This window comes from Lissotriton helveticus, chromosome 5_1, assembly GCF_964261635.1.
Source record: "Lissotriton helveticus chromosome 5_1, aLisHel1.1, whole genome shotgun sequence".
Lineage (NCBI taxonomy): Eukaryota > Metazoa > Chordata > Amphibia > Caudata > Salamandridae > Lissotriton > Lissotriton helveticus.
Genome location: NC_136065.1, coordinates 366,457,380 through 366,482,966, shown reverse-complemented (window position 1 = coordinate 366,482,966; position 25,587 = coordinate 366,457,380). Strand labels below are relative to the sequence as shown.

Genomic DNA, 25,587 nt, shown 5'->3' with positions numbered 1-25,587 from the left:
CCTTGTTTCAGCTCGACGACTTGTTTCGGCGACCTGTTTCGGCTCGGCGACCTTCTTAGGCTCGATGGGCCTTTTCGGCTCCACAGCTTTCTTTGGCTCGAAGGCCTTTTTTGGCTCGATGGCCTTCTTCGGCTCAACGGCAGTGTTCGGATCGACAACCTTACTGGGGTCGACGACCTTTTTGGGTTGAGTGGCTTTAATAAATCCCGGGATACCGGAAGGCTTGGGTGTGGTCTTTGGAGCCGAGCCGGAAGGCGGGGCTTCTGAAGCGGTGTTTCGGTCACGGCTAAGGCTTTTGGGCGATGCTTTTACCGGAACCTTATGTGGAGGTGGAGGCGGGGTATGGGCTTTGGTACTCACGGTTTGTCCCGGTGTGATCTGGTCATCGGAGTCCGACTGGTCCTCTACGGTGACTATTTCGAGTTCTTCAGAGGCCTCTGGGAGTTCGTGTTCGAATAGGTTTTCCGGTTCTGGTGCCTGCCGCTGCATTTCTAATCTAGCAGCTCTTCGGTTCCGTATAGTCTTTTTGGACCGGAACAGAGCACAAGCTGGACAGTGTTCTACGTTGTGCTCCGGAGATAGGCACCTGTTGCATACTCTATGCTTGTCGCTGTGTGGAAATTTGGCTCCACACTCATTTTTTAAACGGGGTCCTTTCCATCAGCAGAAGGTCCACGTGGCGTCGACGACCGGAGAGAAAGGGAAGTTTCGTTGAGTCGAGGGATACCGAGCGGAAACAATACCGTCGAATGTAGAAGATTTTAACGTTAGAGAGTTGGAAAACTTCGGTTACGAAGTTGGAGCTGTCGAAGTGCATCCGAACCCAATGGCGGAAAAAAACAATCTGAAGATGGAGAAGATGCCCATGCACACTGTAGTCCAGGGGAGGAGTCACCTATCGCGTGATACTTCAAAGACTCTTCCAAGACAACAAGGTGCAAACATTCGGACCCAACACTGCAGAGCCCCCATGGATTTTGCTGTCTCAGTGTCTTTCTTAATTTTCTCAAGGGTTGGGTCTACATCAGGGCCAAAGAGAAAATCAGGGTTAACCGGCTGGTTGAGTAAAGTAGTTTGTATCTCCGGCTTAAAACCAGAGATGCGTAGCCAGGCATGCCTTCTAAGCATCACACTTGTGTTTATGGCCTTAGCTGCCGTGTCTGCTGCATCTAGCGCACACTTGATGGACGCATTTGAAATTAATTTCCCCTCCTGTATCAGCATTTCTGCTCCCTCCTTATAAGCCTCAGGCAGGTGTTGCAGTAGCTGCTCTAACGTGTCGTAGTGGGCCCTATCGTATCTGGCTAATAGGGCCTGTGTATTGGAGATCCTCCAAATATTTGCTGCTTGAGCCGCTACTCGCTTGCCAGATGCTTCAAAGATTTTGGATTCTTTGTCCGGAGGGGGAGCATCACCATTGGTTTGAGAGTTTGCCCTCTTACGAGCATTAGCCACGACGAGGGAGTCAAACGGGAGCTGGCCTTTGATGTACGTAGGATCCACAGGTGCAGGCCGGTACTTCTTTTCAATCCTTGGGTTTACAACCCGTGCCCTTGTGGTCTCCTTGAAGATGTCAGTAGCGTGTTTAAGGACACCCTTTAGCATAGGCAATGTTTTTACTGATCTTTCTGATAAAGTATCAAACAAAAAGTCCTCCTCTACTGGGTCAGCATGCATGTCTACATCATGGTTTTTGGCTGCCCTTTCAATTAAAGCGTTAAACGCAGCAGTATCTTCAGTAGGCGAGGTTTTGATGGTATAGGACTGAACTTCAGGCGTGGTGTGTGGCTCACCAGGGTCAACAGGGTCAGTCCAGGTTTGCTGTTCATCCTGATCTGTGTCAGCAGGATAATTGAACTCCTCTTCATTGTATCCCTCCCCTATATCCTCATAGGTGTGTGTGGGCGAATAGGAATAGTCTTGTTCATAGGACTCCACAGGCTCGGAAAGAACAGGTGAGGTTGCCAACTCTCTTTTCCTTTTCAGAGGGATTTTGTATGACTCCAAAGGAGTTTCTGGAACTATTTTCCGTTTGTAAATGGTGAGTCTACCAGTATCCGAGTCGATGAACAGTTTTGACTGATTGTCATAGGAGGGTGTTTGGAACATCACATCCTCCTCAGTGGACTGAGTCCTTGAAACTACAGACACTTTCTTGGTAGTGTCGGTGCCCTTTTGTGGCTCGAAGGTTTTTGGTTGAGCGGTCGGGGGCAGTCCATATTTAATAGGTTGTGTAAGCAGTGGAGATGAACCGACCTTTTTTGAGGGTGTTGCAGTCTTCGATCCGACCAACGTTTATAGGATCACCGGGCTGCCTGCGGCCCTGCGTCGATTCGAGCTGTCGGTGCGCAACAGGTACGCCTTTTTGCTTCGACGCGACGTGCTCTTTCGGGTCGGGTGCACTTTCCAACTCGAAGGCCTTGCTGGATATCGGCGCCGAGGCTGGAAGTTTCGGATCAACAGTCTTCCTAGCCTTGAGTCCTTTGCCAGTGTCGCCATCCTTGGGCGTGGACGTCGACAGCGTCGGTGCGACGTCCCTGACGGCAGAGACAGGCTTCGGCGTCCCGTGTTTCGGGTCGACGCCCCCTTGTGACCCCGAAGGGTTGATGACACTTTTAGATTGGGGTGGAGCCGACGAATCCTAGGCTGTCGATCCGAGGACTGACTTCAGCAGTTTCGGTTTCGATACAGTTGCTGCCGGTTTCGATTTTGCCGCTGAAAGTGGCTGATTGATCGATGGCTCTGTAGAAGTATTCTTAGCCGGGCCTGGACGCGGGGCTATAGAATGCGGGTAAAGATCTTGGTTAAGGCCTTCCGGCGTGCCTCGACCTGAGCCTTAGAGAGTATAGTGTCAGTATCGGGCCCCGCGATTGCGGATGGGCCTTGCTCATCGCTTGAGTCGTCATCGACGGCTCCGATGGCTTCTGCGTCGTCTCCTACTTCGACGATGTCTTCCTCATGGACGTAGTCTTGTTCTTCGTCCACACTATAATGTGAGTCGTGCTCCGATGCAGGGTCCGACTGCTGGTCAGGATCCTCTTGATCGGCGCCCTCGATGTCGTCTGCCTCGAAAATATTTTCTGGTTCTGGCGCGGTTTGCTGGGCCGACTGCCTCGCGGCGCGTCGAAGCCGAAGTGTCTTCTTCGACCGGAACTTGGAACAGGCCATGCAGCTGGCCTCGTCGTGGTCCGGGGATAGCCACTTATTGCACACCGGGTGCACATCGATGTGAGGGTATTTGGAGTTGCCGACGGGGCATCTCTTGAACGGGCTCCGTTCCATCGTCGACGCTCGTCGGGACCTAGCTGTTGAAAAGGCAATACGGCCTTCGACGTCCTGTCCGAAGAACTGGATGAAGTACTGGGCACCAAACGAGAGACAATACATACGCCCCGAAGGCCTTTTGGCCTTGCGAAAAGTGTTTTAAGTATATTCCGAACTTGAGTCAAGAAGGTACATCCGAACCCAATGGCGAAAAAAAACAATCTGAAGATGGAGAGGATGCCCATGCGCACTGTAGTCCGAGGGAGGAGCCACCTATCTCGTGATACTTCGAAGACTCTTCCAGGACAACAATGTGCAATCATCCGGACCCAACACTAGGCGGCGATCTATGCACAGATATAAATTCAGCAGCCCACATGCCTCGAACACAATGATACCAGTGGTTCGTCATTGTACATCTAAATCAAATCTTTTTGTAGTGAAAGAACAAGCTAGTTAGCTTGGCTAATGCTCTTTCTGGATACTCTGACTGAAGATTCCTTACCTTTAGAATATCCCCAGACTCCAGATTGCACCTGGAACATAATTTCAGCATAGCCATGCATGCTGGTAAGGGCCATCAGGCGGCTCACTGTGTCGACCATGCTCTGGCCCAGAATTAATGTCTGGAACAATATATAGGTGCCACCCAAGCACACGGATGTCAGCTACTTTCTGGACAAGCCTGCACCCTCAGAGGTGGAACACAAAGAAGTGGTCATACAAGTGTGTAGCTATCTAAAAACGGGCCTTTTAAGATGATAGTTCATTCTACAGAAGAAGAGTGTGATAAGGAATCTATGGTTAGAGTATCCCCCAGAAACCAGGTTACTGAAGTAACTTGTTCTTCTGATGGACACTTCCACCCCACAAACTGTGCACCTTTGAAATAGATATCAAAGCAGTACCTCTCCCATGGTGGGTCTGTGGAATGGCTCGGATGAACAAATCCAACAGGTCCAGACGGTCTAAATGTCCTTCCTGTCAGACCTTGCTGTCAAGGCAGAAGTGCTTTGGGAATGTGTGCACTGATGCCCACATAGCCTGACAAATACCAAAGACAGGCACTCCGCATGCCAGCATAGTACAAGTAGCCTTTGCTCTGGAGGACTGAGATCTCAATCACTCAGGAGGCTGCTTCATGGCCAGCGCGTAGCAAATCTTGATGCAGAAGACTAACCACCTGATTAGCATTTTCTTATTAACTTTCTTGCCTTTCTTTGCCCCACAAAGAGTGGATTGTCAACACAATGGCCTTTGGTGTGATAGGTGTAAAAGGTCTCTGCTCTTTTAGTATCCAAACAATAGAGTCTCTCCTCCTCTTTTGAGGGGTGAGGTTCTACAAAGGACGCTAGAAGTGTTACGAACTGGCCAACATGAAAAGAAGAGACAAACCTAAGTAGTGAGGCCACTCTAGTCTGTACGATCAATTTATCCTGAAAGAAGGTAGCGTGGAGAGGCTGTAGTGAATGAGCTTGGCGCTCACTCAAACAACGCGCTGAAGTGACCGCAATGAGGAAAATGGTCTTCAGGGTCAGGAGATGCAGGCGACAGCTGTGTAACAGTTCCAACGGGGTACACAAAGAAAGTAAGGACCACATTAAGGTCGCACTGAGGCATCAAAAAGGCTGCAAAAGAAGCATGGGAACTCCACCTTTGAAGAAACACATCATAAAAGGAGATTTAAACAAAGGCGGATAGTCAGGTAGGGCAAAAAGGCTGAAGGGTAACCTTTAACAGTGCTCGCTGAAAGTCCTTGCGGGGCCCATGACAAAACAAACAGTGACACATCCATGACAAGCCACAAACTTTTCCAAATGGCTGCCATGAAGAGATTTTGAAGAAAGCTGCCTGATGGCCAAGGTGACATCCACTACTGCTGGAAGCAGATCAAATGCAATCAACAGCAGCGCTGCTCAATCTCCACGCATGGAGATGTAGATTGTGCAGACCCGGATGAAACAACCTTTCTTGCTACTGCGACAGAAGATCCCCTGGAAGAGGCAGCATGATTAGAGTACAGATGCTTATACCCAGATGTTCTGAGTACCACACGCTCCTTGCCCAATCCGGAGCCACTAGCAAGTCTTGAGCTCATTATTCGTGACCTTCAGAACTCAGATAGATGTTATTGGCAGAAAAGCATACAGGAGTCCCTTGCTCCATCCTAAAATGAATACATCTCTGAGATAAAGCCTTACTCGAAACTCCAAAGTGTAAAAAGTGTTGACACAGTGTTCTCAGGGTAGCGAACAGATTTATCGACCATGGTTGAAAGGAGAGTTCGTCCACACTGGTGTTTAAAGCTCCCACCATGTGGTGTACTATCAGGGAGATGCCCTGACAATCCAGCCAGTCTTAAAGTACAGGGCCTCAAGGCACAGATCCCAGGACCCCGCCCGTCCCGCTTGTTGCAATATCGCATGGCAGTGGTGTCTGTGAAGACCTGAGCCAGCCTCCCCTTAATGGACGGTAGGAAGTGCCAAGCAAATGGCCCGCAACTCCAGCAAGTTGATATGGAAATGGGTCCCCACTCGAGGCCAGAGTCCTCAGATATCCACATCTCCCAGATGACATCAACCCCTCCAGTAGTGACACACCCATCACCACTGTCCACTCTGGGTGGGGTAGGGAAAAAGGTATTTTGCTGATCAAAGTTTAGTTGTGCAGCCACGACTGCAGATCTTTTACTTTCACCTCAGAAAACTGGATTGAATTGGACAGGTTACTCAGGTGCTGGGCCCACTGAGAATCCAGATTCCATTGCAAAGCCTCCATGTGCCATATGGCATAGTTGACTAGCAGGATGAAGGAGGTCAGTCGGCCAAAAAGCCCAAGAGTCATACTAACTGATTCCCAGGATGGAGACTGAAACATTGAGACTGTTGCTCTAATGTCTTGGAGGGAAGTTGTGGCAGCACAATGTATCCAGAATGGCTCCAATGACGGTGAGTCTCTGTGAAGGAGTTTAATCTTGAATCCCAGCGATGTATGGGGGTTCGCCTCATCTTGAAGTGCTTTATAACAGACTGTGGCAAGTCTGCCGTAAACAGATGGGCAGGAATCACCACCATCACCTTAGTGAACAATCAATGGGCACTGGTGAGGCTGAACGGGAGTACAGCAAACTGAAAATGCTTGTGGCCCACCTTGAACTGCAAGTAGCACCTGGGAATTGAGGATGGCGATATTGAAATAGACGTCATGTAAGCGAAACACCCCTTTTCCAGTCCCCAGGACACAGGGTAGATAGGACCTGAGCCAGTGTGAGCATCCTGACTTTGATCTTCCTCGGGAAGAAATTGATAGATCTAAGGACTAAAACAGAATTGTGGCCATCACCCTTCTTCAGCACAAAGAAATAAATATCAGCAGTAGCACTCTGTTCTGATTTCCGAGGCAGCATCCGCCTCTATGGTCCTTTGCCCGAGTGGTGCTCTGAAAACTGCTCTGATGAGGGTGGAAGATGTGGCAGGAAGGACTGAAATGGCAGGGAATAGCCTCATTGGACTATCTGCATGACCAACCCATCAGATGGAATTGTTGCCCCAGTGAAGAAAATGTCCAAACCTGCCTACAATGGGGAGGTGGTGTGCCGGTAAGTGTAAACTAAAAAGGCTTGGAGACTGTTACTGGAGGGGCGAGTTACTGGGATATTGTTTATTGGATCCCTTTGCCCAGACTCGGAAAAGACTAGAGTGCCTGTTGTTGGGGAGGTGGGCCCGAAGCTATCTGGCAGCAAAACCTCTGTGATAGCTTGAAAGTGGCAAATTTACAGTGGATGCAGCCTTGTGGTTGTGGAAAGAGACTGAGCACACAGTAGCTCTACATTATTTAAAGCACTCAATGGAGGGGTCTCACAGGCCTCGCCTCTTTGGTGAGAAGATAAAGGGCATATCCATGAGCAAAATGCCTGAAAAGCCTGCAGGCATGGCGAACTAGCATCCCACTAGTAAAAACTGCTCTGCACAAGTAGACTGCTGCAGCCAGGCTGGACTGGATGACATAATTGGCTGCATCCTAGCTATCCTGATTTACCTGTGCCCAAACAATGTGGAATGTTTTTGGGACTTCTAGTACGATTTCAGTTACTGACTCTTAAGGCATCCGAGTATCTGCCTAACAAGCAACTGGTTTTGAAGGAACGAAGGCTGAGGCTAGAGGAAGAAAACATATTTTTCCTAAATGCCTCAATTCTCTTAGACTTTGTCGGAGGTGGGGCAATCAGAAAAGAAGTGGGGTTAACTCTGCTGATAGAGGCCTGTACTATGAAGCTGCCAGGATTAGGGTGCTGTATTAGAAAGGCAGGGTCAATAGGAGGGTTCTGTGTCGGCATGCTACTTGTATGTTTAGTGGTGGGCAACAGCAGAGTTTGTCCCAAATTCGGATGAGTATTGTCTGGGCTTTAACAAATGTAAATGTACAGGAATTTATATAGCGCAAATCACCGAGCGGTTTCTAAGCGCTTGCTTAGGGAACCCGTCCTGGTATTCCCCTGTGAGATAACCCCGGCAGGGTATCCGCAAGGTGAAAGCCAGGCATCCCGCCGCGAGGGGCCGTTGTGGAGATTAAGCAAGCTATTGCCCAGAGTCGCAGAGTGTGAACCCGTGAATCTAGAAGGCACCAGAGCGAGAATTGTCGAGTCCATGGACATTTTAGGACTCAAGACCCGGCCAAGCCGGGAATTGAACCCTGGTCCCGGGCTGACCTCTGCTTCCAGGTCTGCCTCCTCTAACCAGTGAGCCACACTTCTCTGAGGATGTTGGTGTGTACCACCACAGAAGGTAACGGTAGATCCAGAACTTCTGTCGCCCTTTAATGACCATGGTGAACGAAGCAGAATCCTCCATGGAGTGGAAGGGGGTGAGACCAGCCCCATTGCCTCCTGAAGAACAAGTTACTTACCTTCAGTAACGATAGATCTGTAAAAAACATTAGTTAGTTATAGATTCCTTACCTTAGAATTACCCCCAGGCGTCAGACCTGATCCGGAGAATTTATTTTTCTGCAGTACCTCTGTGCGTCGGAAGGTGGTGTCGGTCGGCTCAGAGTTAGTCGTAGGCGTCGTGTCGTCCGGGTGACGTCGCAGTAGCTAATTAGATGCCGCCCTCGCGCACAGATGTCAGTTTTATATACAATTTTCAACGCCAGAAACCAGAGCCATGCAAGACACTGACCACTGGTGCACAACTCTAGGGTCCTGAAAGGATAATCTTAACCCTAGGAATCAGTTCACAGACCGGGGAAGATGGGTGGGGTGGTAAGGAATCTATAACTAACTAATGTTTCTTACAGATATATTATTACCAAAGGTAAGTAACTTGTTCATCTGAAAGAAACACATTAGTTATGGATTCCTTACCTTAGAATAGATACCCCAGCAAACCAACCCCGGAGGTGGGTCTGCGAACCAAGATCAGGCCAGAAAGCCCTGGAGAACAGAACGGCCAAAGAAGCCATCTCTACGAACTGGACGGTCAAGACAGTAGTGCTTTGTAAAAGTGTGCAAAAAGCCCACGTAGCTGCCTGACAGATGTCATGCAGAGGAACGCCTCGTCCCAGAGCAGTGGTTGCCGCCGTCACCCTGGTGGAATGGGCGCGCAGGCCCACTGGAGGCTCCTTCTTTGCCAAAGAATAGCAGGCTTTGAAACACAAAACGATCCATCGGGAGATAGTTCGTTTGTGTACAGCCCGACCTTTCTTGGCGCCCACGTACCCAACAAAGAGCTGGTCATCCACCCGGAACTGTTTGGTGCGGTCCAAATAAAAGGAAAGCGCACGTTTTGGGTCCAGACGGTGGAGCCTCTCTTCCTCCTTCGAAGGATGAGGAGGCGGAAAGAAGGTGGGCAAGGTGATGGTCTGCCAGATGTGGAAGGCAGGGACTACCTTGGGTAGGAAGGATCGACGAGTCCTGAGGACAACTTTGTCCGGATGCACGGAGAGAAAAGGAGGCTTAGAAAAAAGCGGCTGGCGCTCACTCGCCCGTCTGGCAGATGTGATGGCCACCAGGAAAGCAGTTTTAAGAGTTAAGCGCCTCCGAGGACAGTTGTGAAGTGGCTCAAAGGGAGCGCACATTAACTAATTTAAAACTAGGTTCAAGTCACACTGAGGCATAACGAAAGGAATAGGAGGAAAGGGATGAGTTATGCCTTTCAAGAAACAATTTATCACTGGGACTTGAAAAGGGAAGGCTGATCTGAGAGCCGAAGGAAGGCAGAGATGGCCAAGAGATAGCCCTTGATAGTGCCCAGAGCAGAGCCCTACTGGCCAAAGAATGAAGGAACAAAAGAAACTCAGAAAGAGTGGCAGAGAGGGGATCCACAGCCTTTGCTGTGCACCATGCCACAAATTTGTTCCACTGGCAGGCATATACCATCTTTGTAGAGGGACGCCTCGCTGCAGGTCGAATGACGTCAACTGTCGCCGCTCAATCTCCATTCAAGGAGGTGGAGGCTGGACAGCTTTGGGTGGAGAACCGTCCCCCATTGCTGCGACAGAAGATCCTCCCGAAGAGGCAGACGGGTCGGAGGATCGATGGCCATGTTGAGCAACTCGGGATACCAAACTCTCGGTGGCCAATCCGGAGCCACAAGAATGACTTAGGCCCGGTCGTGCCTGATCTTCCCAGAGTGCTGAAGAAGAAGTGGTTTAGGCGGAAAGGCGTACAACAGACCACAACTCCACTCACGACAAAAAGCATTGCCTACCTTGTGGGAGAGGTGTGGCGCCGCGAACAGGGCGACTGACGCTGGAATCTGGGGATCACGGTTCGATCCCCAGCGCCGGCGGCAGGTTAGCCCAGCACCATGTGACTCTGGGCAATAGCTTGCTTAATCTTCCCGACGGCCCCCAGCGCCTAGGGACCCTAACGGGTGATTGTGCGCTTTACAAATGTGGATATTTATTTATTTATTTAGCGAGTGCCGCCCTGGAAATTCCAACGTGACGAATTGCTGACATTGCGCGTTCGCTTCAGTGGCAAATAGATCCAACCAAGGCTCTCCCCACTGTTGAAAGAGACCTTGCACCACCTCCTAGTGAAGACTCCATTTGTGATCCATCATGCACCTGCGGCAGAGTTAGTCGGCCCTGGCATTCAGTGAACTTACCAGGTGTTGAACCACCAGGGATACGCCCTGATGTTCCAGCCATATCCAGAGGCGGAGAGCCTCCTGACATAGGATCCACAACCACACCCCACCCGGTTTGTTGCAGTACCACATGGCGGTGGTGTTGTCTGAACACCTGCACTACTCTTCCCCGGACAGATGGAAGGAATGCTTTGAGTGCGAGATGAATCGCCCGAAGCTCCAGAAGGTTGATGTGGAGCTCGGACTCCGCCAGAGACAAGAGGCCTCTGATCTCCACCTCTCCCATGTGGCCACCCCATCCCAGAAGGGACGCGTCCGTCACCACTGTGTGGTCTGGTTGGGGAAGGGAGAAGGATCTGCCATTGACCCAATCCTGGTTCCTGAGCCACCACTGCAATTGCTGTGCAGTGCCCTCCGAGATCTGAATGCAATCAGACAGATTCCCCTGATGCTGCACCCACTGGAACTTCAGTTCCCACTGAAGGGCCCGCAAAAGCCACCTGGCATGATCGACCAGCAGGATGCATGAGGCCATGCGGCCCAGCAGCCCCAGGGTTATTCTGACAAACCCGGGATAGAGGCTGAAAGATGGGAACAATAGCCTGAATATCCCGGACTCGCTGTTCGGGAGGATAGACCCGAAACTGCGTCGTGTCCAGAACCGTTCAGATGAAGAGGAGCTTCTGAGAGGGAATCAGGTGTGATTTCGGCACATTGATGGAGAACCCCCAGCGAATGCCGGAGGTTGGCCGTAGTCTGAAGATGGGAGACGACTGCCTGGAGCAAGCCCACCTTCAACAACCAATCTTCGAGATAGGGGAAGACTGAAACCCCTGATCTGCGCAGATGAGCTGCGACCACCGCCATTACTTTTGTGAACACCTGAGCGGTGCTGGTAAGGCCAAAGGGGAGCACAGTGAACTGAAAATACTCGTGGCCTACCGTGAACCTCGGGTAACGTCAGTCCAGCGCTACCAACCAGCCTTGAAGGTCAAGGGCAGACAAAACCTGAGCAAGGGTCAACGTCTTGAACTTCTCCCTCTGGAGGAAGCGGTTGACGTTCCTGAGATCCAAGATAGGGCGCAGGCCCTTGCCCTTCTTGGGAACCAGAAAGTAGTGGGAATAACAACCATGACCTACTTCTGGGACATTAACGCGCTTGATGGCTCCTTTGGCGAAGAGATAAACTTCCTGCTGGAGAAGGGCCAGGTATTCCTCCGACATGCGGTGGTATTGCGGCAGCATGGCTGGAGGGGTAGCCTCGAAGGGGAGGGAGTAACAAAACCCACCTGTCTGACGTGATGGTGGGCCAGTGGGAGAAGTGTTGGCAAATCCTGCCGCCACTGGCGTTTGATGGGCCTCAAATGTCAGACTACGAAGGTTTGGAGGCTGCTGCAGTTGGTTGACTGGCCAGCCCACTGGCCCCCGGAACCAGCCGCGCGAAGGTTGGGTAACTTACTGCGGTCTGTGGCCCTGGGCGGGACGTAGCGAGGTACCCCTTAGGTAGCCACAAAAGGGGCGAAAAGCGGACTGCGTGGGGCGGTTCGAGAGGCCCAAGGAGTTGGCCGTGGCTCGTGAGTCCTTGATACGCTACCGATGTAGAAATTGTTCTACCCGGAGAGTCTGCAGTATCCAGTCCACAACGGATGGCAAACTTGGGCGCATCCCTCCTGGTGGCAACCGCCTGGGAGAGCACTGTCCGGGCCTCCTCCGAACACTGAGGCAGCACCTGCGCAACCGAGTCCCACACAGAGTGTGAATAACGGTCCAATAGATATGCAAGGTTTACTGACCGAAGTGCCAAGCTGGCGGAAGAGAAAATCTTCTTTCCAAGATGATCCAGCTTCTTGGATTCCCTTTCCGGCGGGGCAGTAGGGAAAGAGCTTTTGGAGGTAGAGGCTTGGACCACCAAGCTCACATGAGTGGGGTGTTGGAAAGAAAAGTGGGGTTGCCCGGGGCCAGGCGGTGGCATCGGGCAATCATCCAATCCACGGGAGCCCCTTTGTTGGGCCTGGACCAAGTGCCCAAAAGGAAGTTAGTTAGGGCCTCATTGAACAAAAGCAGAGGCTCCGAAGAGCTTGCCACCTGTTGAAGCACCTCTGTCAGGAGGTTAGCCCTGACTGCCACAGTAGGGAGTTCGAGGTTGAGAGCCTCGGCTGCCCTACACAGCACCACTGCATACGAAGCTCCCTCCTCCGTAGCCACAGTAGGAGAAGACAACATGCCAAGGTCAGGGAGGTGTCCAGATCACTGGCATCCCCCAGTTCCTCTCTCCAGTCCTATTCAGATTCTACCTGATCAGCTAAAGGACTCCTGACCCCTCCCAGTCCTCCTCCTCATCCTCTGGGTGCCAATATGGCAGAAAGGGGACCCCAGGAGCGAACAGGGGTACAAAAACCCCTCTCTGCGCGGGATCTGGCTCCACGTCGTGATGGAGGCCGGGGTAGACGGCGGCAAGCGTCTAATGCGGTAATGGTGCTGGAGGAAGCGGTGCCAGTGGCGGCGTAAGGAGGTCAACCGGCGCCGATCCGGATCCAGGCCTGGATCCAAGGGGAGCCTGTGGCGCTGCGGCTGTCTGTGGAGAAGGCCTAGGTCCCACACCAGTTCCGCAGGGCCCGAAGGCACGCCGGCAGGTCCAGGCCACCCAAAGATGGCATGCATCGCCTAGTAAAACATACAAAGCTGGGCGGGAGTCGCTCCGGATCCTGGAAGGGAGGAAAAAGCAGAGTCGACTCTTTGGGCTCCGCACACGGAGCCACAGAAGGGGCACCACCAGCATACCTCGTAGGATCGGCCGACTGACGAGGAGAAGTCGAAGAGATACGATGCTTCTTAGACCTCTTCTTATGCTTCGACTTATCCGACCCAGAGCGCAAAGACTTCAATGACTTGGACAAATGGTGGTGGCTCCGCGACCGGTCTAATACTGAGTCAGGTATTTTGGGATGGCCATGTGATGATGTCAGATTGTAAAAGGTGTTTCTCTTGCAAGAAAATTATGTCTGGGTCGTGTGTAAGTAGGTAGCACCAGATCTGGAGTCGCTTGTTAGGGGCATTAAGTCCCCTCACATTGAGGGAGAAATTTTGATGTACGGTACATCAGCCATTGTTCAAAGCAAGAGGGTCAGCTGCTATGGCGGAGCAAGTGTGAAAGAATGGCCACCTGTGTATGAAAAGGCCCAGGCGTCTCTGCAGGTGTGGGTGGTGGTACTAGAGAGTGCCCTCAGTCTCAGGAGAGGGAAGGAAGAGTGGGGAAAAGCGAGATCAAAATACTGTGCCAGAGTTTGTAGTGAGTAACAATCCTCCCCTACTGTTGAGCAGATATAGGAAGGAGTCCAGAACCCCCCCCCCCCCACCTTCAGCCAGAGATCCCCAAGGATAGGATACGTGGAGGGAGGGTAGGAAGGAGGCCACATAGACAATAAAAGGCCAACTGGTCCAGAAAACTCACTTCAAGTCCAGGAATTGGCCATTATTCCGAGCAAGGGCCATTTTGGAGAAGTAACTCTCCGAGGGGCGAAACGAGCAGGGGGGCGTGGAAGAAAGTTCTGTGAATCTTCTAGTCTCTGGCCTACGCAGCCAGCAGTTGTCACTGTGAGTGGTCATCCCTCTATGGAGCCAGAGTCCATGCAAGTAAGCTCTGTAGCAGTCCACTGCAGGGTTTAAAGTGGCAAGCCGCAAAGGGACCAGAGGAGGAAGGTATCACCACATGAGGCCAACAGTTCCAGGATATATGTCCCATTAGGCTGACCCAGTCATGTACGTAGGGTCTGGGATGACATTGTGTCAGTAGTTGGAGCATGGTAAAACCAGGAGGCAGGTTGGATCCTAGCCAAGGAGGGGGCAACCTAGCATCCACTCAGAAGCTGCAGGACATCAGGCTGGGGACTGTGCACCGTCCATGGAACGGAGGTTTTGGATGATATCTTGTTTGGCTTGGGAAGAGGACTGTACCTTAGAGTGGACTCTGTTTAGCAGGGGAGAACATGGGCCATTCAGGGGGTTTAGCTTCTCGAGAAGAGATATGAGGAGGAGATTGGCTAGTTTCTCAGGAGGTCATTGGAAGATGCAGAAGTTGTTTTGCGTCCCGGGAACACCAGACGTTTGTCCTCCTAAGTAAAGATCAGAGCGAAGGGGTGGCCCCACTGATATTTGATGTGAAGGTCGCAAAGCTTGTCTAACAGGTTTGAAGTCTCTACGACGCCATAATGTCACTGGATCAAAGTCTTGAAATACTTGGATAGTGTGCACTCTGCAGACCAATTTTTCCTTACGTCGTGCAGCCTGCATGATAGCTTCTTTTTCAGTAAAGAGGTGTACTTGTGAAGTATGTCAGGGATGAAGTCTGAACGACCCCGGGCCATGGCGATGAGGTGGGCTCTCTCTAAGGTCGGAAGAGGGGTGTCCTCGTCACCTCTGGAGTAGGTCTGCCGTGAACACCATGATGTCGGAGCCTTCAGCCTCTTTAGGTATCCCTCTAATATAAAGGTTGTTTTTCCTGCTCCTATTTTCCAAGTCTTCCTCTTTCAGCTGGAGGTCAATGTGCTTTTGCTCCTTGAAAGTAGCCATTCTATGCCACAGGTTCCCTGGTCCTCCGAGCGTGCGTTCATTGCACGTTGTAGTTCATCAAAGGTGGACTTATGCATAGCATGTGTATCTACAGCACACATGCCTCAAACCTATGTTACACAAGTTACCGTTTCATTTGCAGCTTGAATGTCCACTAGATAAATGCAGCAAACCCTATACAGTTTTGTAGTATACGACCAAGTGAAGAGATTGACCATGTGTATAAAGTAGACCTGTGGGAAAAAAAGCATAGAAATGATGAATACCTATATGCTACCATATGTAGAGGTAAGGATGGTGGCCTTATAAAACTAATACATACTATTTATGTGTGTATAATTCAGTATGGAGGATTGTACATGTATAAATAATATTTTATACTCCCAGTATGGAGGCTTTACTACTTTGGCATTAAATTCAACTCCTGTGTTCCTCTGTTTTATCAGGATAACAACCTAGTTCACTAGTCTCAATTAGCCTGCCACTATCATACTGCGGTACAGTAATTGGTGTGATAGTGATCCTACTCAAATAATTTGGAAAACAACAATTACCCAACTCATACCTGGGCATGTTCTTTTTAATATATCAGTATGGTAATCAAAATAGGACTCGCAAAGTTCTCTTCAACCTTTTCAACTATCTATTTCAAACAGGACTTCCACTCAGCCTTAGACAAAGGAGAGACAAACAGATCCATAATGGCGGCGTCCATGTTGAAAAATGGGAACAGGAAATCGGTCTGTTCTGGTGTGACAGTAAAGTCTCCAATGTTAAGACACACCCAGTTCACCAGTTGGAGACTTTACTGTCACACCAGAACAGACAGATTTCCTATTTGTAGTTAAACAGGTTTATGTTTAGGGGTATAGAGGTAATCTGGTCTTTAAATACTGCCCCCTAGACCCTCTCACACATTTTCGTTTATAGAAAAATGGGAACATGCAGTCCTTGGAAGCAGCTAGATACCAATATCAACTTCATCAGACTGAGGACTTTGCAAACCTCCAGATTAGACACTGGCTCCTCCAGCCCAATACGAGGAAAGGGCATTCTAACCATTGACACAATTTAAGATATGGATTCAAGAAGAGTAAACCAAAAACAATACAATCGCCAACATATATAGACAATTTATAGACATTCTGCACACGATTAATATACCTGCACAGAGAAGATGGGGAAAACAACTATGAAGACCAATATCAAACATGGAAAGGGAAAATATGCACAACAGAAAGTGTATATCAGCCAAATGTTGCCAAATAAAATAAACTCAACTCTAACAACTTCATTACTGGTGCAGAACACCACAGACAATAGCAGAATGGTACCAGAGAAAAGACAGGTTATGCTAAAAGATGTGGTGTGCCCCAGACACATTGGCTACAGTGGAAGAGGAGGTGACAGTGACCGAGAAAGACAAATTCAAAACAGATTGTTTTTCTTAAACATTAGTAAGCCTGATGCCTCAAGTCCCAGTGGCCAGCACACAGAACTACACTACAGCACAGTTACTGAATTAAAAGTTGCCACCTCCCTTAATGATGAGGAGTCTAGGAAGGTGAACCTCTATGTTGGATCATCAACACCCAGTTGTACTTTTAGCTCCTTTATCACACCCCAGTGCACACAAAATTGTAACAAGCCTTAACAATGCTTGAAGTCTCCCCAGTCAGCGCCAAACTAGAGTGTAGAACTTCCTGGGGCCAATGGTGGCCTTTTGGAATACTCTATGAGAAGGCCAAAAAGTTAATTACAAAGTAGTAAACTGTGGTCAGAAATTCAACGTGCATGAGCATATTCTACTTTGCTTGTTGCATTTCTTTTTAACCAGGCTGTCTTACCGTATGCCTCTGAATCTGCTAAAGCTTTATGACTTCTAGGCTTGAGGCCTGGGGATATGAAGTCTTAACAAAACAGATGATGTTGAAAAGGGAGTAGATATCAACTCTAATAAAGAACACAAAATTGCTTTGGCTAAACCACATTTACACAATGATATTGAAAAGAGTTTTGTCTATTAAGACCTCGAATAGGTTTAAGGAGCATCTAAAATATAAATGCTCATCTGCTACCCTAGTCATTGGTTAAGTAGCTTCTATGGAAGGGCCTTGTGGCAGATGAGGGAGCGGGCCTATTTCAGACAACAGAAGGTTCTGCTTTGTATTAGGATAATAATAATAATAATAATAATAATCCATACTTGTAAAGCATGCACATATAACCCCTTAAGGTTTCAAGGCGCTGGGAGCCGTCTGGGAGATTAAGTGAGCTATTGGCCAGTCACATGATGCTGAGCTGAGCTGCCACCGTGGATCGAACTGCAAGCCCCACGCTCTGGAGTCAGACACTCTGGCTACTGCCCCACACCTCTCCTTTGTTAATAAACAAATGTGATAACAGAGTGCTCCATGCCAGCAAGGGAGGGAATGGAACCGAGATATTGTATGGGTGCAGATGGTAGACATGGAAAGGGTCTGACAACAGATATGGGTACCATGGGGAGGGGAAGGGGGCAGGAGAATCACATTAAAGGTGAAAGGAGGAGTCAGGAGGGGGAATAGGTATATCAAAAATCAATATGTGGGTAGGTTCAACGGGCTCAATAGGCCAAACAAGAGCATACCTTCATTTTGGAGTCGATGAAAATGTCTCACACGATTTATCTCAGTTACACCAGACCCTTTTCTCAACCATGATTTTATCCACACCCCCCACCCCCAATCAAAAAATCTGTTTTGAGTCCAGGCGGAAATTACAGCTCAGGTTTCACCACCAAGAGTGCCATTCAGATCTCACTGAATCTAGCTTTTTCTCTCTAAAAAAATCCACTGAAAGATTTCAGATTATAAGAAGCCGATGAACGGAGTTCCCACTCAGCTCAAGCTTAGTACTCACTAGACAGGTGGATTCAAGACCAGAGGGAGCTGTGTAAATCCCCAGCATGCGGGACACAGTTTGGTTGTAGTTGATGAAGCGCTCAGCATGGATCTGCAGGTCTGGAGAGTAAGGTATCAGATTCTCCTCCCTAAGGAAGAAAATAAACAGAAGTTAGAAGGAAACTATGAAAAGTAATGATGTCCTACACGGAGATGCTTAATTCAGGTGCAACACTTTTAGCACACAGTACAATAATCACAACTCTCCATTCATTGGTAGAAAGAAACGAAATCCAGTTCACTATACATCAAAAAGGATGCAATCCAGAAGGACCTCTTGAAACGCAGCAGGGCAGAATTTGTGACCAGTAAAATGTAGCTCATTACTTTAATTGCTACTTACAGCTCAATGCCAGCAGGACTGTTGCTCAGTAATGGCGAATTTGCAGGATTATGCCACTGAAATGCTCCAGTTGTAGGATCAACACTCAAAGAGTTGTCTGAAGGTAGGTAGCCCTATTATAGGCCACATGATTGAATTTTTGAATTGACAACAATTGACCAACAATGGTCTAACAGAGCCATACCTAAAGAAGGGTTCACCATCAGCATTAAGGTTAAAAAAACAGGCCACTAAAAAAAAAAAAAAAAAAAAAAATAGAAGGTTTTACTTTCTTTTTATTTGAAACCAACAAAAAAATTGAATAACAGGTTATTTACCTTTGGTAATGATAAATCTATAGGAGACATATATTAGTTATAGATTCCTTACCTTAGCATTACCCCCAGGCGTCAGATTGGATTCAGAGAATTGTTCTTCAGCAGTACCCCTGCTCGTCGGTAGGTGGCGTCTGTCAACTTTGTGTTAGTCATTGGTGCCGTGATAGCCAGAATTACGTAACGGTATCTATTTAAAAGCAATCCTGCGCGCCGACGTCAGTTCTTTACACGACATTCCACGCCAGAAGCGCAGAGCCACGCCAGAAGCGCAGAGCCATGCAAGACACTGACCACCACTGGTGCACAAAACTAGGGCCATGAAAGGGCCCTGAAAGGGAGTCCTTTGCTCTAGAAGTCAGTTCACAGAACAGGGAGGATGGGTGGGGCGGTAAGGAATGTATAACTATTATATGTCTCTTACAGATATATAGTGACCAAAGGTAAGTAACTTGTTCATCTGAAAGAGACTTTTAGTTATAGATTCCTTACCTTTGAATAGACCCCAGCAATACCATACCCAGAGGTGGGTATGCAAACCAAGTTCACACCAGAAAGTCCTGGAGAACTGATCAGTCAAAGAAGCCGTCTCTCCAGACGTGGCTATCCAGGCAGTAATGTTTAGTGAATGTGTGCAAAGATGCCCACGTGGCTGCCTGGCAGATGTCACTGAGGGAGACTCCACATCCCAAAGCAGTAGTGGCTGCTGTCTGCCTGGTGAAATGGGCACGCAACCCTTCTGGAGGCTCCTTTTTCACCACGGAATAACAGATTTTGATGCAAAGAACAACCCATCGAGAGATTGTTAGTTTTTGCACGGCCAACCTTTCTTGGCGCCCACATAACCAACAAAGAGCTGATCATTCACCCGGAATTGTTTTGTGCGATCCAAATAAAATGATAGCGTAAGTTTTAGATCCAGATGGTGGAGCCTCTCCTCTTTAGAATGACGCGGGCGGGAAGAAGGTGGGCAAAGTGATGGTCTGTCCTATGTGGAAAGAAGTAACCACTTTGGGAAGAAAAGAACGTCTAGTTCGAAGGACAACCTTGTCAGTAAGAATAGCAAGGTAAGGAGGTTTAGAAGAAATAGCCTGAAGCTCACTCACCCTGCGAACAGAGGTGATTACCTTAAAGACCGCTTTTCTGGTTGCAAAGAGTCTGAGAGGACAATTATGCAGTAGCTCGAAAGGAGCACACAAGGTAATTTAAGACCAGATTCAAGTCCCACTGGGGCACTACAAAAGGAATAATAGGAAAGAGGAGAGCAATGCCCTTAAGAAATCTATTTAAAATAGGGGACTTGAAAACAGAAGGCTGATCAGGAAGGCAAAAAAAGGCCGAAATGACCAAAAGGTAGCCATTAAGGGTGCGCAGAGCAGAGCCCTGCTGGGCCAAAGAAAAAATGAAGAGAACCTTTGAAAGAGGGGCAGAAAGGGGATCCACAGCCTTTGCTGTGCACCATGCCACAAATTTGTTCCATCTACAGGCGTATACCGTTTTAGTAGAGGCTGCCAAGATCACATTACAGACTTCAGGAGGAAGGTCAAAAGCTGTTAACTGTCCCTGCTCAATCTCCATGCAAGGAGGTGGAGACTGGACAGGTTCGGGTGCATGACCGTCCCCTGCTGCTGCTACAGAAGTTCCTCCCGAAGAGGTAGTCCGAATGGAGGATCGATGGCCATGTTCAAGAGCTCGGGATCCTATACTCTTCGTACCCAGTCCAGAGCCACAAGGATGACTTGGGCCCGGTTACGCTTGATCTTCTTCAGCACTCTGGGTGGAAGTGGTATATGCGGAAAGGAGTATAGAAGACCGCAATTCCACTCATGACGAAAAGCTTGGGCATTCCAACGCGCAGAACTGCTGACATTGCAGGTTCTCTTCTACGGTGAACAGATCTAACCAAGCCTCTCCCCACTGCTGAAAGAGACCTTGCACCACCTCAGAGTGAAGACGTCATTTGTGATCCATCACACACTGGCGGCTGTGTTCGTCCGCCCCCACCGTTCAGGGAACCTGCCAGGTATTGAACCACAAGGGACATGCCCTGATGTTCCAGCCACGTCCAGGGGCGGAGAGCCTCTTTACATTGGGTCCCTGACCCCACCAGCCCAGTTTGTTGCAGTTCCACATGGCGGTGGTGTTGTCTGTGAACACCTGCACTACCCTTCCCTTGACAGAAGGAAGGAATGCTTTTAGTGAAAGATGGATCGCCCGGAGCTCCAGAAGGTGGATGTGGAGCCCGGACTCCGCCGGAGACCAGAGGCCTCTGATCTCTGCCTCTCCCATGTGGCCGGCCAATCCCAGAAGGGATGCTTCAGTCACCACCGTGGAATCTGGTTGGGGAAGGGAGAGGGATCTGTTGTTGACCCAATCCTGGTTTGTTAGCCACCACTGCAATTGGTGTGCAGTGCCCTCCGAGATCTGAACGACATCGGAAAGATTCCTCTGATACTACGCCCACTGGAACTTCAGGTCCCACTGCAGAGCCAGCATATGCCACCTAGCATGATCAACCAACAGGTTGCAGGAGGCAATTAGGCCCAGCAGACTCAGGGTCATTCTGACTGAAACCCGGGATAGAGGCTGAAAGATCGGAATCATAGCCTGAATATCCCGGACGCGCTGCTGGGGAGGATAAGCCAGAAACTGCACTGTATCCAGAACTGCTCCGATGAAGAGGAGCTTCTAAGAGGAAATCAGGTGTCACTTTGGCAAGTTGATAGTGAACCACAGTGAATGCAGGAGGTTGGCCGTAGTCTGGAGGTGGGAGACGTCAGCCTGGGGCAAGCCTGCCAACAACCAATCGTCGAGATAGGGGGAAGACTTGAACCCCTGATATGCACAGATGAGCTGCGACCACCGCCATCGCTTTCGTGAACACCCGAGGGGCGTGGGTAAAGCCAAAGGGGAGCACGGTAAACTGAAAATGTTCGTGGCCTACCGTGAACTGTACGTAAAGCCAGTGGGCTGGCAGGATGGGGATGTGAAAATAAGCATCCTGCAAGTCCAACACTACCATCCAGTCTCCAGGGTCGAGGGAAGACAGGACCTGAGCTAATGTCAACATTTTGAACTTCTCCTGCCAGAGGAAGCGGTTGACGTCCCTGAGATCCAAGATAAGACGCAGGCCTTTGTCCTTCTTGGGCATCAGGAAGTAGTGGGAGTAACAACCACGACCTACTTCTGGGACAGGGACTCGCTCGATAGCTCACTTGGACAAGAGAGCTATAACTTCCTGACTGAGAAGGGGCAAGTGATCTCCCGACATGGGATGGAGTATAGGTGGAATGGAAGGAGGAGGAGTCTCGAAGGAGAGGGAGTAGCCCCTTCGGACTATCTGCAAAACCCACCTGTCCCACGTAATGTTGTGCCAGTGAGGGGGGGGGGGATGGCGGATCCTGCACCCACTGGCAGCTGTTGACCCTAAAATATCGGACTAGGAAGGCTTAGTGGCTGCTGCAGAGGGAGCACTGGAGGACTGGCCCGCCCGCTGGCACCCACACGCACAGCGTTGGGTCCCACGTCCCTGGCCGTTCAGAGGCTGGGTAGCTTGCGCCGGCCTGTGGCCCTGGGTGGAACGTGGCGGGGAACCCCTTCTGTAGCCACAAAAGGGGCGAAAGGCAAACTGCACAAGACGAGAGGTGGCAGCGAGGCCTAAGGATCTGGCCGTAGCTCTAGTATACTTGAAGCGCTCGAGCGCATGGTCCGCCTTGTCGCCATACAGACGACGGCCATCAAAGGGCATGTCAAGAACGGCCAATTGGAAATCCTCAGAAAAGCCAATGGATCTCAGTCAGGCATAGCGTCTTAGGGCTACTGACGTAAAAATTGTTCTACCTAGCGAGTCGGCGGTGTCCAGCCCACAGCGGATGGCGAGCTTTGCTGCATCTCTCCCCTCTGCAACTGCATGGGAGTGTGAGACCCGGGCCTCCTCCGGACACTGTGGCAGCACCTGCGCACCCATATCCCACACAGAGTGGGTGTAACAGCTCAAGACACATGTGGTGTTCACCGACCGCAGTCCTAAGATGGCATAAGAAAACATTTTCTGCCCAAGATGGTCAAGCTTCTTGGATTTCCATATTTGGGTGGGGGGGGGGGGGGGGGGGGCAGAAGGGAATGCATCTATAGAGGAAAATGGTATCGCCCGGGTCCAGGCGGAGGCGTTGGGCAATAATCCTATCCACAGGAGACCCTGTGCTAGGCCTAAACCAAGTGCCTAGAAGAATGTCTGTGAGGGCCTAATTGAACTGCTGCAGGGGCTTCGAAGAGGCCACTGCTGGCTGAAGCACCTCAGTCAGGAGGTTTGTCCTGACTGCCACCTTAGGAAGCTCAAGGCCCAAGGTGTCAGCCGCCCTATGCAACACCACAGCATAGGAGGCTCACTTTTGCGTGGCCATGGTATGGGGTGAAAGCATTTGAAGGTCTAGGGAGGTATCCAGACTACTGGCTTCCCCCAACTCCTCTCTCCAGTCCGGCTCCTCCAGCTGGTCTGCAAGACCCCTCCCAGTCGTCCATACCTTCCTCTGGCTGCCAGTCAGGGCAATAGGGAACGCCAGGAGATAACAGTGGCACAACAGTACCAGTCGGCGCCGATACCAGCGTTGGTCGGCACCGATACCTGTGTTGATCGGCGCCGTTCCGGCTCGGTGCCCAAGACGAGGCCAGTGTAGACGCCGGCCGGGTACACGACCGGCCTCAGAGGTGGCAGAGGCGTCGTCAAAGGAATCGGTGCTGGAGGGAGTGTTGTGCGGTCGACCTGCACCATTCCGGATCCAAGCCTGGATCCCTGGGGGCCTATGGCGCAGAGGCCGGAGCTGCTGGCGTCGAAGGCCTAGAGCCCCCAGCAGGCATGCCAGTGGTGTCGGGCTCCCCAAAGATGGAGTGGGGGGCCTTGTAAAAGGCACAAAGCTGGGCCGGGGGTGCTGAAGGACAACGACCTTCCACATACCGCGTCGGCCGATGGACGGGGAGAAGACGAAGAGCGATGGTACTTCTTCGCCTTCTTGTGCTTAGACTTACCCGAAGATGAAGACTTCAATGAGGAGTGATGGTGGTGACTCCAAGAATGGTCCCGCGACCTCCCTCTTGACTGGGTCCTCGAGCGGTGCGGAGCAGACTGCCGGGCCTCCAGAAGCTTTTGGGACAGCTCCCGCAAAGACTTTGGGTTCATGGCCAGACAGTCGGAGCATGACTTCGGGTCGTGGTCGCACTCCAGGCATCAAAAGCACACGCCAAGACAAGGCTTGAAGCCGGTCCGCCGATGAGGCATCCCTGCGTGCACCAGTAGTCAAATGACTTGAAAAAGATGGCGACAAAAAGTCAAAAAACACTAGCCAAAAAATGACTAAGGGTACTGCTCTCTCCAGGTCTGCGCTGGCTGGCGCGAAAAAAAAATAACTGATGTCCGCGCACAGGGGCAGCATTTAAGTAAATACCGCAACGTCATTCTGGCGATCATGACGCCAACGGCGAAGTCCTGGTTGACCAATACCACCTACTGACTCGCAGGGGTACTGCTGAAGAAGAATTCTCTGGATCCAGTTTGACGCCTGGGGGTAATTTTAAGGTAAGGAACCTATAATTAATAGTCTCTTTCAGATATAGAAGAGCAAAAGCATGAAATCTCGCTAACACGCACCCCCTTCTTCAGCGCCACAAGAGGCCAAGTGCCTAGCTATGCCACTAGAGCAATGGTAATTCCTTCTCAACTTTTGCAAAGTGATCCCTTTTGGGGAAGTCACCCCAGTTTTCAATTTTTTGGGATTAACCTGCTGGTAACCCTTGAACTCTATCACTAAGACACTGCTATCCAGTGCCCAAAATATGTGCTCTGACCCCTAAAACATGTAACAATTAGCTTGGAACCGGATTGCTAGATTTAACTTTCCCATAAGGTCGTAGAAAAGGGTTCAGAAATAAACCCATTGCATGAAAAGTTAAATGTCACTTGTGTAATGCAGTACCTACTATGCCATACACTAACAGTGGCAGTGAAACCAAGGCTTCATGCCTACCCTGTGTAGCCAGACAGCAGCTTCTTGAATCCTGCTGTGCAGGCTGTTAAAAACCACCCTTGCAACAGAGAGGAAAACCTGATATTAACCATTATATAAATCCTACCCAAGCACATCTTGCTGCTCACAAGGTAGGGTGCATAATATCTTTATATATTTTTTATAACTTTTTTTATATATAGCAGTTATTCAATTCACAGCTATTCAGTACGACTGAAAAGCAAAAATGATAAGACATTCGCAGGAGGCATTAACATTTCTCCTTTTTCCATAGTTGTTGGCTTCAGTCAGGACACGTACCACAAGTACAGTACAGCATATTCCCTCGGATAAGTCTCATGTCGAGTAACCCAGGACCCTCCCTCCCATGTCTCCACTGACCCTTCTCAAGACCCCCTATAGTGTGTCCAGCTACCCCAAATGTTGTCAAACGTATGGGGACATCTCCTAACCTGGTATATCTCACATTCTGATAGTTGACAGCAGTCAAGATCATTTTACCAGTCTTGAAGCATCGGGGTATACCTGCTCCCCACTGTCTGGCTATATTTTGCTTTGCAACCCCGGCAGCCAATGTGAGCCACTAGGTGGTGAAGGGTGCATACTATTTAAGAGAGGGACATGCTTAACATCAGAAATGGTATGTCCCTTAGTGACTATGCCCCAAACAGTGCTGGTCATGTTGGAATTAGTAAAAAGGAAATGTGAAAGTGTAGATTATACACTTTTGACCTGCACCAGCTACCAATACTATTCAAATGCATTTTTATATTTAATAAAAACGAAATCTAATGGAAATATCAGATTGGTTTTAAATATATAGAAAACATAGATTTTATAAAGTTACTTTTACCCAGCCTGAAGCTGGCGACAGCTAATTTGCCAGCCGGTACATGGCCTGAATTAGATGTGAAAGAGGTGTGAAAACTGCTCTGAGACAAGGAACAATGGGCTGAGAATGGGGAGGTGCTTTATTCCAGTGGCAGGAAGACCAGTTGGGACGAGTCCAAGAAATTTGTTAACTTCAAGGGGGGCTGCCCTGTC

The 25,587-nt window shown here is 49.7% G+C and overlaps 2 protein-coding genes across 2 annotated transcripts in view; both read right to left on the bottom strand.

The window, feature by feature from the left end:
- The window catches only part of EMC1 (ER membrane protein complex subunit 1), a 320,125-nt gene that overhangs the window by 8,022 nt on the left and 286,516 nt on the right, over positions 1-25,587 (bottom strand). Inside the window, exon 22 of the mRNA XM_078642497.1 lies at positions 17,826-17,955. Coding sequence (XP_078498623.1) covers positions 17,826-17,955 — 130 coding nt within the window. The remainder of the gene's footprint in view (positions 1-17,825; positions 17,956-25,587) is intronic.
- Positions 892-2,931, bottom strand: LOC144756448 (uncharacterized). Its single transcript, XM_078646281.1, has one exon. It carries the CDS (start codon positions 2,107-2,109, stop codon positions 892-894), a length of 1,218 nt encoding a protein of 405 aa, XP_078502407.1. The 5' UTR covers positions 2,110-2,931.